Consider the following 14,813-nt stretch of genomic DNA (forward strand, 5'->3'; position numbering starts at 1 on the left):
ATAAATGCTTTCGTCGTGAACGACATCTGTGCAACAACAGTTTGCCAAAATGGTTTCACTAAAGTATCGTTACTGAGAACACCTCAGTCGTACTGGCGATGTTGGTGTTGCCTTTGCCGTGCCTTGTGGGTGTTGCTATATGTGTAGTGGGATGCTCATGATGGATGGTCACAGTCACTGCCCCGAAAAAAATCAGAAAACAGCTGTGATGCTCATTCTGTCATGCCTGAGCATCATGGTGATATGAGTAGCGCACAGGCATTTTGTGCCTCAAAAAAGGGTGCTTCAAAGATTTTATACAAGGAGGCAGGAATGCAATGACAAGTACCTTGGCCATTTAAACTCCATTTGCCCAGTGTGCTAGATGTAGTACAGTATTGTAACTTACGAACCAATAAGTAAATATCAAAAATCTTTTGAAGACATTATAATTGTGTTATTCATTTTTTATTCCAAACTCTGAGAAAAATCGCATGGGCAGTTCCTCAAACTCATAATGGGTTAACCAGTTAGGTGTCACACTCACACAGGCAAACATGAACATGTCTCACTTGACGACTGCATATGCTGACTGTCAGAATGCTCCTGTGAGGAACCATGGCAGCAGCAGTGAGTGAATTGCCTTTCTCACTTCAACGTGAAGTAAGCACTAAGCGATGAGAACACAGCACACACGAGGCCATCAGCCGTCGGCATGCCTGAACTCTGTACCCACTGCAGATCACTTTCAAGATAGGGCCTGTGCGGCCGCGTTCAGCCGTGCCAGTACTACAACACTATGCTATTTTCGTATACCAGTACAGGTTGGAAATTGTAAAACGAAGCTGCGTGCCCAGGCTGCGAAAATTTTTGGGTATTTCACAGATCTCGCTTACATAAACTTTTATAGGCAACTGTACATCTGACAACCATGAATACTAGTGGACTAGCACCGCGCAAAGAGGCAACTGGTAAGGAGCACTGAAGCAGGAGTGAAAGTCACTCTCGCTCCAGAGCAGGAGCCAGAAGGACGGCAATGAAGGCCTAGCAACCCCCTCCCCCCTTCTCCTACCTGAAATGTGGCCGCACTTGATCAACACTGCCAAAACTGAGCGGTACTGTATACTATACAAGGGTGTGCAAACATTTAAAATTTTAAATACAAATCAAATAGTACTTTCATTCTAAATGAAGGTATTGGATCAGAAAGTTTGATATCTGAATTCTTCAAGTATATGATTAAAGCTAAATATATGGGCTCGCTGCAATTGTTGGTGCCTTGCTGCCATGGGAAAAGGGCCACGCCACGGAGGAAGGAAACTGAGGAGAGGCCCTGACGTCACATTTTGTGAAGCGAAAGTGACGCCGGAAGTTGGCGTTGCTCATGGTGTTGCTCCGCCTATTGGGCCAGCTCCCCTCTCTTGTTTACATTTCTCGCGAAACCACGCCGCGCTGTATGCAACCGTGCTGCTCGGAGCCACGCGCTCCGCAGCAATACTAAACAGTCAGCACGTTAGCATGATTCCGCCAAAGAGGGCAAAATTTCCCGCGGATATTCCTTCGTCCATTGCCATTGCCGTGGTGCGGTACATTGCGTACAGTGTTGCATGCGCGTTCATTTCACGAACTTTAGTTCCTCCTGTCCCACCTGGCCACAGCAACATCCGGTAGAGCATGGTCCAGATAACGCAGCGCAACAAAACACGAAGACCAACGCAAACCTGCCCGCACGGCGCCTTTGCAACGGTACGAAACCTACGGAGCAACACAATAGAGCGCACAGAACAATAACAAAGCTGCCATTGTGGCCCAAAAGGCGGGATCGGTACAGCAAAGAAATAAAAAGACAGCAAAACAAAGGAGAACCTACTACGTTATTTCCTCCACACTTTTCACCTAGCGCGTGGAGGGGGTAGGGCCTCTCCTCAGTTTCCTTCCTCCATGGGCCACGCACATAGTCGACCAACCATTTCAAGTTCTCGCAGTAAGCCCCCAAAAGCTATGGTGACCTTTGACCTTTTGCTTATTTGGAAGCTGCTCTGTTAAATGGACGTCCAAACAGTGTTGTGTGTATTGAAGGAAAACATTTTTTTTCTTTGTACTGCCTTTGTTCTCCAGGTTTCTTCTTATATTAAAAGCAGGAAAATACTTGGTATTCAGTTTTATATAAAATATCACTATTCAAACACTCCTTACATTATTGAATATCAAGTACCATTTTCGAAGTTGGAAGAGCACCAGGAAACAGTTTGGGTAGTAATAGATGTAATCAGATTGTAAGGGTGAAAATTGCTGCCCTGTTACACTCATAATTACTAGAAGGCTTTTAAGCTCATAAACGAACAGTCAGCATTACTTGATGCACCATCAAGGCGGGAGAGAGAGAGAGAGAGAGAGAGAGAGAGAGAGAGAGAGAGAGAGAGAGAGAACACTTGTATCTGTTCCGCACAGCTGTACCTGAATACTGAGCAAGGACTCTGGCAAATGAATGTCGCCACGGATGAGGGCATTGACCTCTGCCAACCGCTCTGGTGGCTCAGGGGTGGCAACATAGAAGAGGTGCTCCGAGGGGTCAATGGCACGCACGAGACCTGCAATGAAAGACACTGCTGGCCTATTCACTGAATTCGCCTCTTGCATCTGCATTGAAGCGATGTATGTTCAACTTTGTTTTGACAGAAAGCTTACCTGGAGAGCCCACAAGTTTGTACAAAAGTTGGTAGACTGAACAATTGGTTCTACTACAGAGCTACTACAACAATGTATAAGCGACACTAACAGCTGCAGTTGAGATTATAATTTAAGCCGTTTCTAGCACTTCAACAGCTGAAAGAAGCACCGACACAAAATTTTCTATCCCACTTTTCTTTTCTTTGCTTGAACAGATAGCTGTCAACCCCATAACTACAATGTCATGCCAGAATTGCCTGAGCATGCAACAAATCACCAATTATATCCTTTTTTAAGGTGAATACTTCAAAATGCACATGGAATGCGGCGACTTGGCACGGGGTTTGTGTACCAGTTATTTTGGCAAATCTTGAAAATTGGAGTTAGTGGTCACAAACCGGTGACACACATGCCAGCCAGGCTGGTCCTGTGGTTGCAAGCCACACAATGACCGTGTGTCGCCAAGAAAGCTGACTGCATGCTGCTTAAACCATTCTTTTCTCTTTTACTGTGCATTTCTCCGCATTCCACATGGGATAACAAGTTTGGTTCCCTGTTGTCGCTTCTGGCAGAACGCACAGTACTTTTTTTCATCCTGGAGAATTCATTTCAAGTGGATACGTCTCGCAAGCTCACCTGGTTATAATTAAGAAACTGCAATATGTGCTGTAAAGTAATTAATTAGGAAGTCCATTAGTACATTTTTGTTAATTAGTTTAACATGTGTTTCAATTTCTTATGCTAGTAATGTCCACCTCTTCGAATAATATCGCTCAAGGTCAAGAATTATGCTATCTGCCATAGGTAATTTATAAAAATCCCATATAACTTAAAAATTATCCCCCTGTATGTTGTACAGTTGTGTGGTGTGGTTCCTGTGGTGCTCCTGAGACCTCTGGATGGCAAGTATGAGAGTACTTTTCATTCCCGAGGGTACTGGAAGTTATGGCACACCACAGGAATTCTCTAAAATAGCCTGTAGTCAGCATGGTGGTCGCATGCAATGCAGCCCTTATAGTTTTGACAAAGAGCGTACAACCATGAGCAAAATATACGGACCAGAGTCCCGCCAAAAAAACTGAATTTATTTTTAATTTAGAGCTCCAAATAGAATTTGATGAGTGCATTGGACTGCAATCCTCACTTTACATTCACAGGCAAAGAAGAAAATTGCCTTTATCACAGAATCCCTGGTCCGTATACCTTTGCTCAAGGGAGTACATTAGTACATGAGACACATGAAATACAAATAAATTTTTCTATTTCCTTTTACAGTGCAGCTGTCAGGCACTCATTCCTGCGTTGAGCATCGGTGTCCCTTGGCACAACTGAGCAGAAAAGCACAGTGAATGCTGAGAGAGCGAATAAGGAGTGCTGCGGGGGATGAAAGTGGAGGAGGAGGGTGCAGCGGAACCATAAGGCAGAAAGTGGAGGAGGAGAGTACAGTGAAAGCGTCACAAGAAAAGCGTAGTGGTGCGCAAGGTGGGCTCTGTGGCTACGCGATGGCGCCAGAGTAGAGTGTGCCGTCTGTTCACGAATGACGTATACGGAAATAAAGTGCTGGATGAACATGAGTCTGTCTGTGGTGGGTGCTGTAAATCGTGCCCACGCGTCACCCTCGTGCAGCCTCTCGCGATCTCCTGATTAGCGAGGCGGTCGTGCCACACTTAGCTCCATTTGCAACGTGCTGCCTGAGACAGATTGTCCGTGCCAGCCAATATATGGCGAAATAAAAATATGTATAGAGCTGTGTTTGAATTTCGCAGTAGGGAGTATCGTAATTGTTGGTGAACTTTTTTTCCTGCAAATGTTCCACTGAAATAATTGGCTAACCTGCAAAAGAGCTGCTTAGGAGACACTTCCAGAGAGAGAAAGAGATAATTTAATTACAGCAAACGAAAGAGACTGACTCGCGCTATAATTTCTTCTGGCCTGCTAATCTAAATGCACTACAAAATGCACTATTCACTAAAACCACATTTTTGCTTTTAAGTCGAGCCTGATATCTGCTAGACCTTGTGGCAAATTCACTTGGTAACACTGTAGGAGCTCGATGATGGCCACCATTACTTTAACGAACCAGTGCCAAGGGCTTCCTGTTAAATGAAAAACTTCGACACCCATCTTACAAATTAATTTGGTCATCATGCAGTCGGTGAAAAAGACTCACCATATCCAAGGCACTCATATGGGCCGCAGCTATCGATAAACCTCGGGTAAGAGGGGTTCTCCGTTTCCAGGAGCTGTCAAGGCATGTGGAAAGAAAAAGAAAAGATATAAAAATGATATGGGCAGGTACTTCTACTACAAACAGCAGTTACAGGCTAAGTTGTTCATTATGTTTGTTCGTTCATTACTCTTTTATTCAGGAGTGCTGTAATGATTAAAAAAAAAGAAATGTCACCAAGCAGGTACTATACCTGGAATCGAACCAACAATCATGCGGTTTCAAGTCGACTGCTCTAACTCATATGCAACGTTTGCAGACAAGCTAAAATTCACTAATGTTTGGATTCGAGTGCCAACAGCTTTTCATTGAGCTCCCATCTCATGCACCGCACCACCACATTGCTAGACATGCAGTGCTTGAAACGTTGGTGCCCATGCACTGTGGTGTGTTCTTTGCTTCGTAGACACTCCCATTGTGCTGTATGTGTACTATCTGCAAGATTTGAAGGAGTGTGAAGCAAATGCATGAAAAATGTGCCAGAAGCAAAAACTCTATCAAGGTCACCTTGCAGAAGGCTCACAAAACCAGCAGTGTCTTGTTTTCCCTATTTGCCAATGAAATTGCAGACTGCGTGTTTGTGCAGCTGTGCGCAAGTAGCATGTTTTATAAAATTGCGGGGTAGTGTTCTAGCACTGTCCAGGAGTCTCCAGAAGTTCTTCACATGACACAGCAGTTCTCTCAACGTTTTCTAGGAAAACTAGGGGGATCATCAAGATTACGTCAGAGACTCAAATGTTTTGAGGAGTCCAGAGCTCCAGGGGTTGGGATCAAAGACGAGTTATGGTCAATCTCGTCGTCACTGCTGCTGATGTTGTTGCTGCCATCTGTCACCACAATGATTGCTTCCTCAGAAACCTCTTTGCAGAACCAGGCAGCACTCTCTCCATTAAGAAATTCCGTCATCGAAGCAACACCTGTGTCACTATCAGTAGCGACAAGCTCCCAGAGCTTGGTAACGTCAGCAGCTTCCACTGTCGTGGTATTACTATCACGGGGTGTTTCGCCCTGGCGCACAAAGCCCACCTTTCTGATACAGTTGTTTATGGTGGAAAAGAGTCCCTAACCCTCTTTCCGTTAATTGGCATCGCCACTGGTTCCAGCCTTCATGATCGTGGCACTCCCAGTTTTCAGAATTGTCAATATCGTCGACTGCATGAGTTCATACTTTGAAAAAAAAAAATTATATTATGGGGTTTTAAGTGCCAAAACCACTTTCTGATTATGAGGCACGCCGTAGTGGGAGACTTCGGAAATTTCGACCACCTGGGGTTCTTTAATGCACACCTAAATCTAAGTATGTGGGTGTTTTCACATTTTGCCCCCATCCCAATGCGGCCGCTGTGGCCGGGATTAGTTCATACTTTGAGTCTTGCAAAACTTGCAGCTTCATCTTAAGCGACACAGCTTTGCATTTTGTTGGCACCATCTTCTACAAACTGGGCTGTCTGCTGCTTCGGTGCTACTTCCGCAGAGCATTTCTGCACTCGTGGAGAGAGATTTTAGAAAAGGCGAGTGCCAGCTGTTGTTTCGCTTTTCACTTTTCGCTTTTTTTTTATTCTCTCTTCTCTGGACACGTATGAAGGACGATCGGGGGCGACGTGCAATGTGGACATGAAGCAGCTGCCACCATCTTGTGGCACACTGTGGTAACTCACAACACTCGCCGTGGCTTTCGCAATTGGTGCCACACAGGCAGGATGTGCGGCACGGTAACGGCAGGAGATATGAACCTGCATAGGCAAACTTTTCACCAAATCTTGGCATCGTTCGTCACTTAGTAACGTAAATTTCAAGCTCAGTCTGCATGTCTGCTCAGTCTGCATGGAAAACGGCATCTATAAGGCAAAATCTTCATCACTGTATCCGACATGCAGTCAATGCATATCATTATATATGTTTGTCTTTGTCATAGCCCTAATACTCTTAAAAGGCCCCTCGCCAGACCCCATAGCAAATTTTGGTTATACGCTGGAAGTTGTTACGTGTCCTCTAAGGAGCATTCTGTCACAAAAATTTTTCAAATCGGCCCATTAATAGCCGAGATAGAAATATTTCAGTGCCGCGAACCCACGATTTCAGCAGGCAGGCTCCACTGCCAAGCAAGATTCTCTCTCCACTTGCCCCGTCTAGCCTTCATAAGCAAAATTCGGTTCCTGCGTTCTCCCATACCAGACCTCGAGGATTGCGTGACGCATATGTCACAGGCCCCACTTTCATTTTTTTTTCTCCTCACCTTTTTCCGGCGCTACGCATTGCCGCTGACGGCGTTGTGCATGAGCTCTTGTCTCGTTCGCATAACGCACGATTTTGCGCGCTGTGCACAAGGAAACATGACTAGCCGTATAATTCAGTGCTACACGAATACTGAGGCAGAACAAGTGGATCGCAGAGCATGATCATGCGCTGGAGCACAGTAGAAAATGACATAGTTTCGGTACCTACGCACATGACCGCACGACCGTGGGAACAAGCAGACGAAGTGGTAGAATATCTCTTGCTTTGGTGCGAAGTTAAACAACACGCAGACATTCGCTTGTGTGCTTTATTATTTCTCTAAACTTCAATTCATCAATTTAAGCAACAGATCGCACAGATAACAGATGTTGTGCTGAATAATTCTCGAAGTCATGTTCACCACGAGTGACGTCACACTGCGGACACGACTACGTAGTCGCAAGCACACGAGTACGTCATCCTCCAGTTTGGAGCGTAGCGGCCGCGAGGAGAAGGAAAAACGGCGTTCGGTTTGAAATTTCAGATCGTTCCGCGGCACATAGCAATGTAATACTTTGTAGACATGATCGTTATCGCTCAATGTATGCCCTGCGCTTGTCAGCTCAAAATGGCCAGACCTGGTGAGGGACCCTGTAAGTTGACTCATCACTATAATCCACACATGATGTTTTTAAGACCGTATCACTGCAACCACAGTTGCACAATGTCCTGCATTGGTACTCCACCAACATTCAAGGTAGACATGCACTTATGGCTGCTTTGTTCTCACTTAAATTTTTTGAACAAAGTTGCAGTGTTTGTTTCAGGTCACTCAAGACTGGATTGGGTGCCTAAGTTGGAGGGTCATACAGAGCTAACGGCAGTGCAAAAGTGACATGACGCACAAGTTTCAGCGGGGAGACCTGTATGCTCACTCACCTTGTCAGTGGGGACGACACACAGGGCCACGATACTGCCACGGAGTGAGTACATCAGATCCTTCTTGGGAACGGAGTTGTCGCAATCATGTACAGCCATCGCACACCATGGCACTCTGCGCCAACACATGCAAGTGCCACATGAAGGATTAGGAACCGAGACCCAGCCCTCAGCACTAGCCATGCAAATTTGCCCCTGCGGCTAACGCATCGTTAAAGAAGACACCACTGCTCGACATTGACGCTTGCTCAGCCTGCACACTGGCAAGGAAGATGATGCCTGGTCATAAGCCAGGGCCCCCACGTTAATTAAACCAGTTCAATTTTAGCACTGTTCGGGTTCGTTGTCACTCACTCTAGCTACAGACGAATTGGATGACTGCAGACGTGAACTTGCATCTATGGCCATCGCTGCTGTCCAGAGAAGGGTACGGCTAACTTTTGGGACAACTGATCTGAGCAGACTACCCCCCCTCCCTAAAAGAGTACATAAATCAAATTTAATTAATAAAAATGAAAATAATAAAATTACAACAACCCAATTAAGAGAAGCTTGGACATCGTGGAGGGCAACCTGTCGCTTGTTGCTTTGTAAGTTTGTGGCCAGCCAAAAAGAATTTTACTCATCCCCCAGAAGTTGGCACGACGAGTTCCAGTGGTTATCATGATCAAGTAACAACATGGAAGCACCCAGGCCGCCTTCTTCAATCTGAAATGGTTCTCGCTACTTGTCCATGACAACAAGAAATAAGTGACAAAATCAGCTTTTGCTTAGTCTCATCTCCTGCTGAGGGCAAAACATGGATGATATTCTGTCACTACTCTTGAGATCAACTGTTTATCCTGGCTCTCTTGGGCCTAGGATGCCACGAAGAGCTACGAAAGTGTTCTTGATTTCTACCTACCAGATGGCACCACAATATTTAAGGCTGGCAATATGGACTGTTTCTTCACTGGTGAAGACCGCATATTAATGTTACACCTAGTACGCACTGGTCAAAAGATTGGCCTTGCAATTACAAACATTGGTTTGCAATTCTTTTTGTGTGTGTACAATAGTACTTGATGAGAAGGCAACAAAAATTTGTCACAACTTCACGTTGTTCCGTCCATGCGGTTGCCCCACACTGGTTGCAACAGTGCGACAAGGCACACCTGTCGCATCACTTGTTGCTTGAATACTACCTGCGTTTGAGCGCCTCTTTAAGATGTGACATCGATGCTTTACTTCCTCTGCTAAATTTTTATCTCTTCCTATTGAAGAAATGCCTAATAAAGTTTTCAAAGAATGCTGTACAAGTCTAAACTGATATGCGCTCTCTTACCTGGCCAGCCATTAAGCTCAACAGCACTTTCAGCCATGTGCACATTTTTATTATTTTGGTAAATGAACAAACATACAAGCAGCATGCATCAAACTGTGTTCTCAGTAGCAATACAATTTTATCGTCTGTACCTGAGCCATTCTGCACTAAGATTCAAAATAGTTGGAGCACTGATCGCGAAACAAAACAAGAGGATTAGCCCACATTCACAAAACGTCCCTTACTTAACAGGGTTTCCTCACTGTCTAACACTAGAGCACCAATCATGCATGATACGGATCGACATTTTAAGACCATTGCAATGACCAATCACTGTCGGCACTTAAATTATTGAAGTCCCGTGAGCATGGGCCTTGAGGAGCTCCCTTTTATTGTTCCCTTACAATAGCTCTACAGCACACTTCTGTAAATTCAACCCAATTTAATTTAATATTTCGGTTACATCGATCCCAACCAAAGGTCCTGGTCAGCACCCATGCATTTCTATGGGCCCGAACTTTCGTTATTTCGATCCGAAAATTGGCCTTCGCCAGATAATTCGAAATTGACAAGTCAGCGTGCATGTGCCTGGCCCCTATGGTGACCCCAATAGCGACCCTTTCAGTGGCAGTGTCTGTCTCAGCAAAGGTTAGGGGAGAGTAAATGTGTTGAACACATGTTAAAAAAAAAACACTAAAGTTGAAAACACCTATTCTCGGCCTCAGAGCTCACCATGTCTGATTACAGTATTTATCCTATGACAAAGCGAAATTGTTTTTTCAGGAAAATTAAGACGCAAATTGCCAGCGTGATGCAATCGGATACAATACCAAAACGTTCACGGCGTTTGTATGCTTTACCGCATAGCACAAACGTACTCCGGCAGAGCTGACTTTACAGAATAAATTTCTTTTTAGATTGTGTGGTACGGCACGCAGTAGGGACAAGGGACACAAGAAAAACGAGGACAAGCGCAAGAAACGAAGAACAACGCAAATCGAGCAGCGCACGCGTTATGCAAAGACGCGAGATTGTTCTCCACCTGTGGCAAGTTGTTCTTTCGTCCACTTTCATTGCCATTAATTTATCATTTTTTAAATTTAATTAGTAAGCACAAGTAATTTTCCATGCGTTTTTCTTGGTGTCTTTGTTGGCTTCTCATTATATATTTCCATGGGTGTCGCAGAACAGAAGTCAACCCCAATGTGAGCCTTGCCAGCGGCTCAAAATGTATGGGGTACAAAAACAGGTGCGCTTTGTGGCTGAAAACTGCACTTCTGAAATTCCCGAAGAGCTAGCATAGCACGAACACTTGATGCAAGAAGTTCTACTGGGGGTGCCGTGGGTCAGCGCAGGCTCATGCACACTGTATAGAACATAGCAAACAGAAGACGAGGAAGGACGAGACAAAGTCTTCCGCTTGCACTGTTCCATTCAGTAGGGTTGCCAACAATGCCCATTCCAAATATGCCAACTGTAGAATTTAAAAAAACACTAGTGGAAGCCGAAAAACACCAAATTCCTCAAAAGATCCTAAATGTTATTTTGATTATTCAATATGTTTACTCTTTATTAAAGATACGCAGACTGTGTTCTTTCTGTAAAGATGCTGTAAACAGGCACTTTGCTTTATATAGTCGCAGCAACGATGATCTGTGCCACAAACAAGCAGAAACGCTAATGAAGTTTATTAATGCAATATTCACGTAGTAAGTGCTATCGATTCTGTGAGTTGATGTTGCTGCCGCGTGGGTACAGCCGTTGAATTAAAGGGTCTGAAAAATTGGCCCATAAAAAGTTCACTCAGCAATTGTATCTGCATTTCTTTCAGTTTTGAAGCTGGTTTTGCTCGAACTATACGCAAATAAAAAATCTTAATATATTTGCTTGAATGGGATGATTGTAAACAAAGGCTAAAAATCAGGCATTATGCAATAAAATCTTCGAATATGGCAGGTGGGCGGTTCATATATTTACTCAGACGTACACACCTGAGTGGTGTGTTGTTCCACAGCCAGTAAGGTGTCTCAGGCAGATGGGCAGCGTTGCCGTTGCCCTGCTGACCCAGGTACGCAAGGACCATGGCCTCTCGCTTGGCACGTGCCCACGACCTGCACCAGGTTACAGGAGAACAAGGGACGGGGAAGCCGCTCGATGAGTATTCATTTCACCAGGCCACCAAGTTTGGGAACTGCACTGGTGATCTGCTTAGTGGATGAATGTCGCAGCTGCTGAGCTGCCATTGTGGGCATAGAGCTGTCAAGGCCATGGAGAATAAGATGGACAGGTTTGTCTGGCAGAATGTTTGTTTATTTCTGCAGAAAGGACTACACGTAGCAAGAGCATCTGAAGAACAGGAATAGAGGACCGAGAATTAGAGCACTGCACGGGCCAGGCCGTCTGAAGCATTTTTTGGCTCAGATCCGGCTCGGGCTCGGGCTTGAAGCCACGGGCCCAGGACGGACACAGGCCCACTCATTAAAGGGCATGCGTCAGGCCTCTGACCACACATGAATGCTATGCACTGCATGGTCCAAGGTATTCTGTGCCAAGCTGAAGTGACATGTGCAAAGAGCTGGCTCTTAGTATACTCCAGCAAAGAAAATAGAAAAACAGATGAAGTTCTCATCTTATTTCCACAAAGATAAACATTGTTTCCGTATAAGGAAAAATAAGGGGACGCATGCCACACATGGTGTAGTTATGCTAGACTGGTGCAGTCAGCTTGGGCGGTGGTGCAGTGAGCATAAACGGTGGCGTTCAGTGCACTTGGGAGCTGCTGGTGCAGCAATAGATCTCCTATCTCACACCAAAGCCGCTAAGGCAGAGTGCATCGTGCAATAGCTCAACTGGCCGGAAGCATGCTGGGCTACAGTTTGGATGCACTGAAATGAGCGTGCTGAGTTTGCACCTTCGCCAAACCCAAAATTGCTCATTCATCACACACATGAGCAGAGGTGTCGTGGCGATTGCCGATCATCGCACTACTGTGGGCTACATTCAACAAGCTCAACTATACAGGAAGGGCAAATTTTAGGCGATTCTGGCATCACTGGCATGCTGTATCCGTCTTCGCTGCCTGCTATCTGGCACACTGGAGACGATGAACTATATCGGCATCAAGTGATAGATGCTGCACTCCAAACTTGCGTTGAAAGGTTTCCTCGCATTATGAGCTTTGACCATGATGGCAACCCACCTTGAAGGTGTGCAATTCAGGAAGCAGACGACCTGTTCCAGTCAGATGTTGGCACATGGGCCGACTCACCATGCGCCTGGAGCACTACACTCTACCTGGCGTCACGTCCCCCACAGAGCCCAATCAGAGCATGCAGTTCTCTGCAGTGAGCCGCAGCAAGTTCAGCAAACAGGCTCACCGAGGCAGGCTGCGGTAGCCATGGTATCTACGCAACGTAGCAGGCGTAGCTACACGCAGCTGTAGTGACTAACTGAAGTGTGTATGAAAGGGTTGGAGTATGCACTTGGGCTCGTGTGCTCCAGTCTGGCTATGCTATGTGGTGCAGACTGGCTTTTTCTGCATCAACCTAACCGAAGGATAGCAGCCACATCCAAATTGCACATTTGGAACGTTAGCAATAGAGCTCACTACGAAGCGATGTTTTCCAAGGTGTCTGGCCAGGAGTGAGCACAAGCTGGCAAGCATATATGTGACCTTAAGTTTCACATGGTTAGAGGTTGTTGAGTGTTCAACACTAATAGAAATGAGAGAGTCCTGACGGCTAAAACAACGATAAGCATTGTTGCCAGAGTTACATTCCTACTTGTGCGGATGCGGCCGAGCATGAGCAGACGATAGTTGGCTTCTTCCGGATGTAATTCTTATCAAAATTCAAAACGCAGATTTTCGCTTACATCAGCCTGTTTAGTAAACTGTGTCAGTAACTACACACAGTAACAGCAGGAAGACACACTGATCTAAAGACGCTTCTTCATTGATGTCAACTATCGGCCAATGTCAGCGCTCTATGGGAGTCTGCCCGCTGACATCAAAGGGCAGCCATTCGCAGCCCTGAAAGGGTGAGGAGAAGGCCTCTGCTGGAAAGAGTGCATTAGAGAAAAATCACCTCGCACTCTGCTTGCGAGCCCCACACATCACACGAGTGTGAAATTTGACTGAGATGTTCACAGCAACATACACTATCCGTGAAATGTGTTTTTTCCCCAAGCCAAAAGGGTGGTTTTGGGCCACTTCAAAAATGGGAAGAACTGCAGCTTTAAATCCACTGCAGAACATGCTGATTGCACTATGTGCCTTGCACTTCTCCTCTAGACTGCTGTCTCCTTCTGAAGCAGTGCATGAAGTTTCCACCACAAGCGGCACTGCTCACTAAACCAGAGTGGATTATGATGTGCACATGGTGCTTATAGCAAATAATAATCAATCCTGTTGAGTTGCGCACCTTCCCCTGTAGGTGGAACCAGGCAACACATAGCATGAGAGATCTTCCAGGGGCCAGAGGCAGTCAGTGCCACTACGTGACGTCATCCAGCCACAAGCCGATCGCAGCAGTGTGTCGTCCAGTGGTGGAAGAGGAACGTCGCTGTCCTCTTTCTCAATGACCAGCTGCACCAGGTCCGTCGGACGCAGCCACCGGATCGTATCCACCAGAAGTGAAAGGCCCAGCCCTGCATGATCACGTATTTCTCAAGGTGTGTTCCGAGTCTCCACATAAAGAATTGTAGGCAACCATAATGCCATCTCAAACCAGAGAGGCATTGTGTTTGCAAGACAGTAACGACAAATATGAAATTAGGCTAGACAGGTACACACTCTTCTTTTTCACTGTTTAGTGGGCAGAAAAACTGAATTTGAGCTGTAATGCAGGAAAAAAACCTACAGTTCCTAGTAGTCTGAATTGACAGGCTTCATTGCATCTAAACAGCACAAGATCCGAGAACTTCCAGCTGCAATTAGTGATGGGAATTACTTCTGCCCAAGCTGGGAAATTGAGTTGTGCTACAAGGATGAAGAGAGATACACAGTTCAATAACACACTTGCTTTGTGCTGTTGTCCCTATCTACCTGTCTTCGTCCTTCCAGTGCTACTCAATTCTGCATGATGCCAGACCAACAAGCATAAAATACCACATTGGTCAATTACCCCCAGCCAGTCACTTCTTCGCATCAAGAAGCAGGCTCACCCAACACACAGTTCACTGACCAGCTTTTCTCATAGTCACTTTGCACTCATGCTGTCGACACTGGAAGCAGTGGACAGCGGACAGAAACAGTGGAGCAGTAAATGGAAAAAGTGTAACAGTGGACTGGAAACGGTGAACGTAAGGAAAGGCTTAGTGAGACTTGCCCGATTCAAAATGTAACGGGACAACTTTGGAGGGGTACATAAAACTGAACATCAGAAAAGGACAAGCACTTTCTTTCAACAGGCTTGTCCTTGTCTCCTCTTCGGTTTATGTCTTTCTCCAACATTCCGCTGTTACATTTTGAGTCACCCA

The 14,813-nt window shown here is 45.6% G+C and overlaps 1 protein-coding gene across 2 annotated transcripts in view; it reads right to left on the reverse strand.

Annotated features, from left to right (window-relative positions):
• The window catches only part of LOC142584953 (uncharacterized), a 53,634-nt gene that overhangs the window by 1,237 nt on the left and 37,584 nt on the right, over positions 1 to 14,813 (reverse strand). For both annotated transcript variants that reach the window (XM_075695326.1, XM_075695325.1), the window contains exons 10-14: positions 13,757 to 13,982; positions 11,327 to 11,446; positions 8,033 to 8,147; positions 4,820 to 4,892; positions 2,437 to 2,570 (exon numbers count right to left, since the gene is read on the reverse strand). In XM_075695326.1, the coding sequence (XP_075551441.1) occupies positions 2,437 to 2,570; positions 4,820 to 4,892; positions 8,033 to 8,147; positions 11,327 to 11,446; positions 13,757 to 13,982 (668 nt within the window). The remainder of the gene's footprint in view (positions 1 to 2,436; positions 2,571 to 4,819; positions 4,893 to 8,032; positions 8,148 to 11,326; positions 11,447 to 13,756; positions 13,983 to 14,813) is intronic.

The sequence above is a fragment of the Dermacentor variabilis genome, chromosome 6 (genome assembly GCF_050947875.1).
Source record: "Dermacentor variabilis isolate Ectoservices chromosome 6, ASM5094787v1, whole genome shotgun sequence".
Taxonomy (NCBI): Eukaryota; Metazoa; Arthropoda; class Arachnida; order Ixodida; family Ixodidae; genus Dermacentor; species Dermacentor variabilis.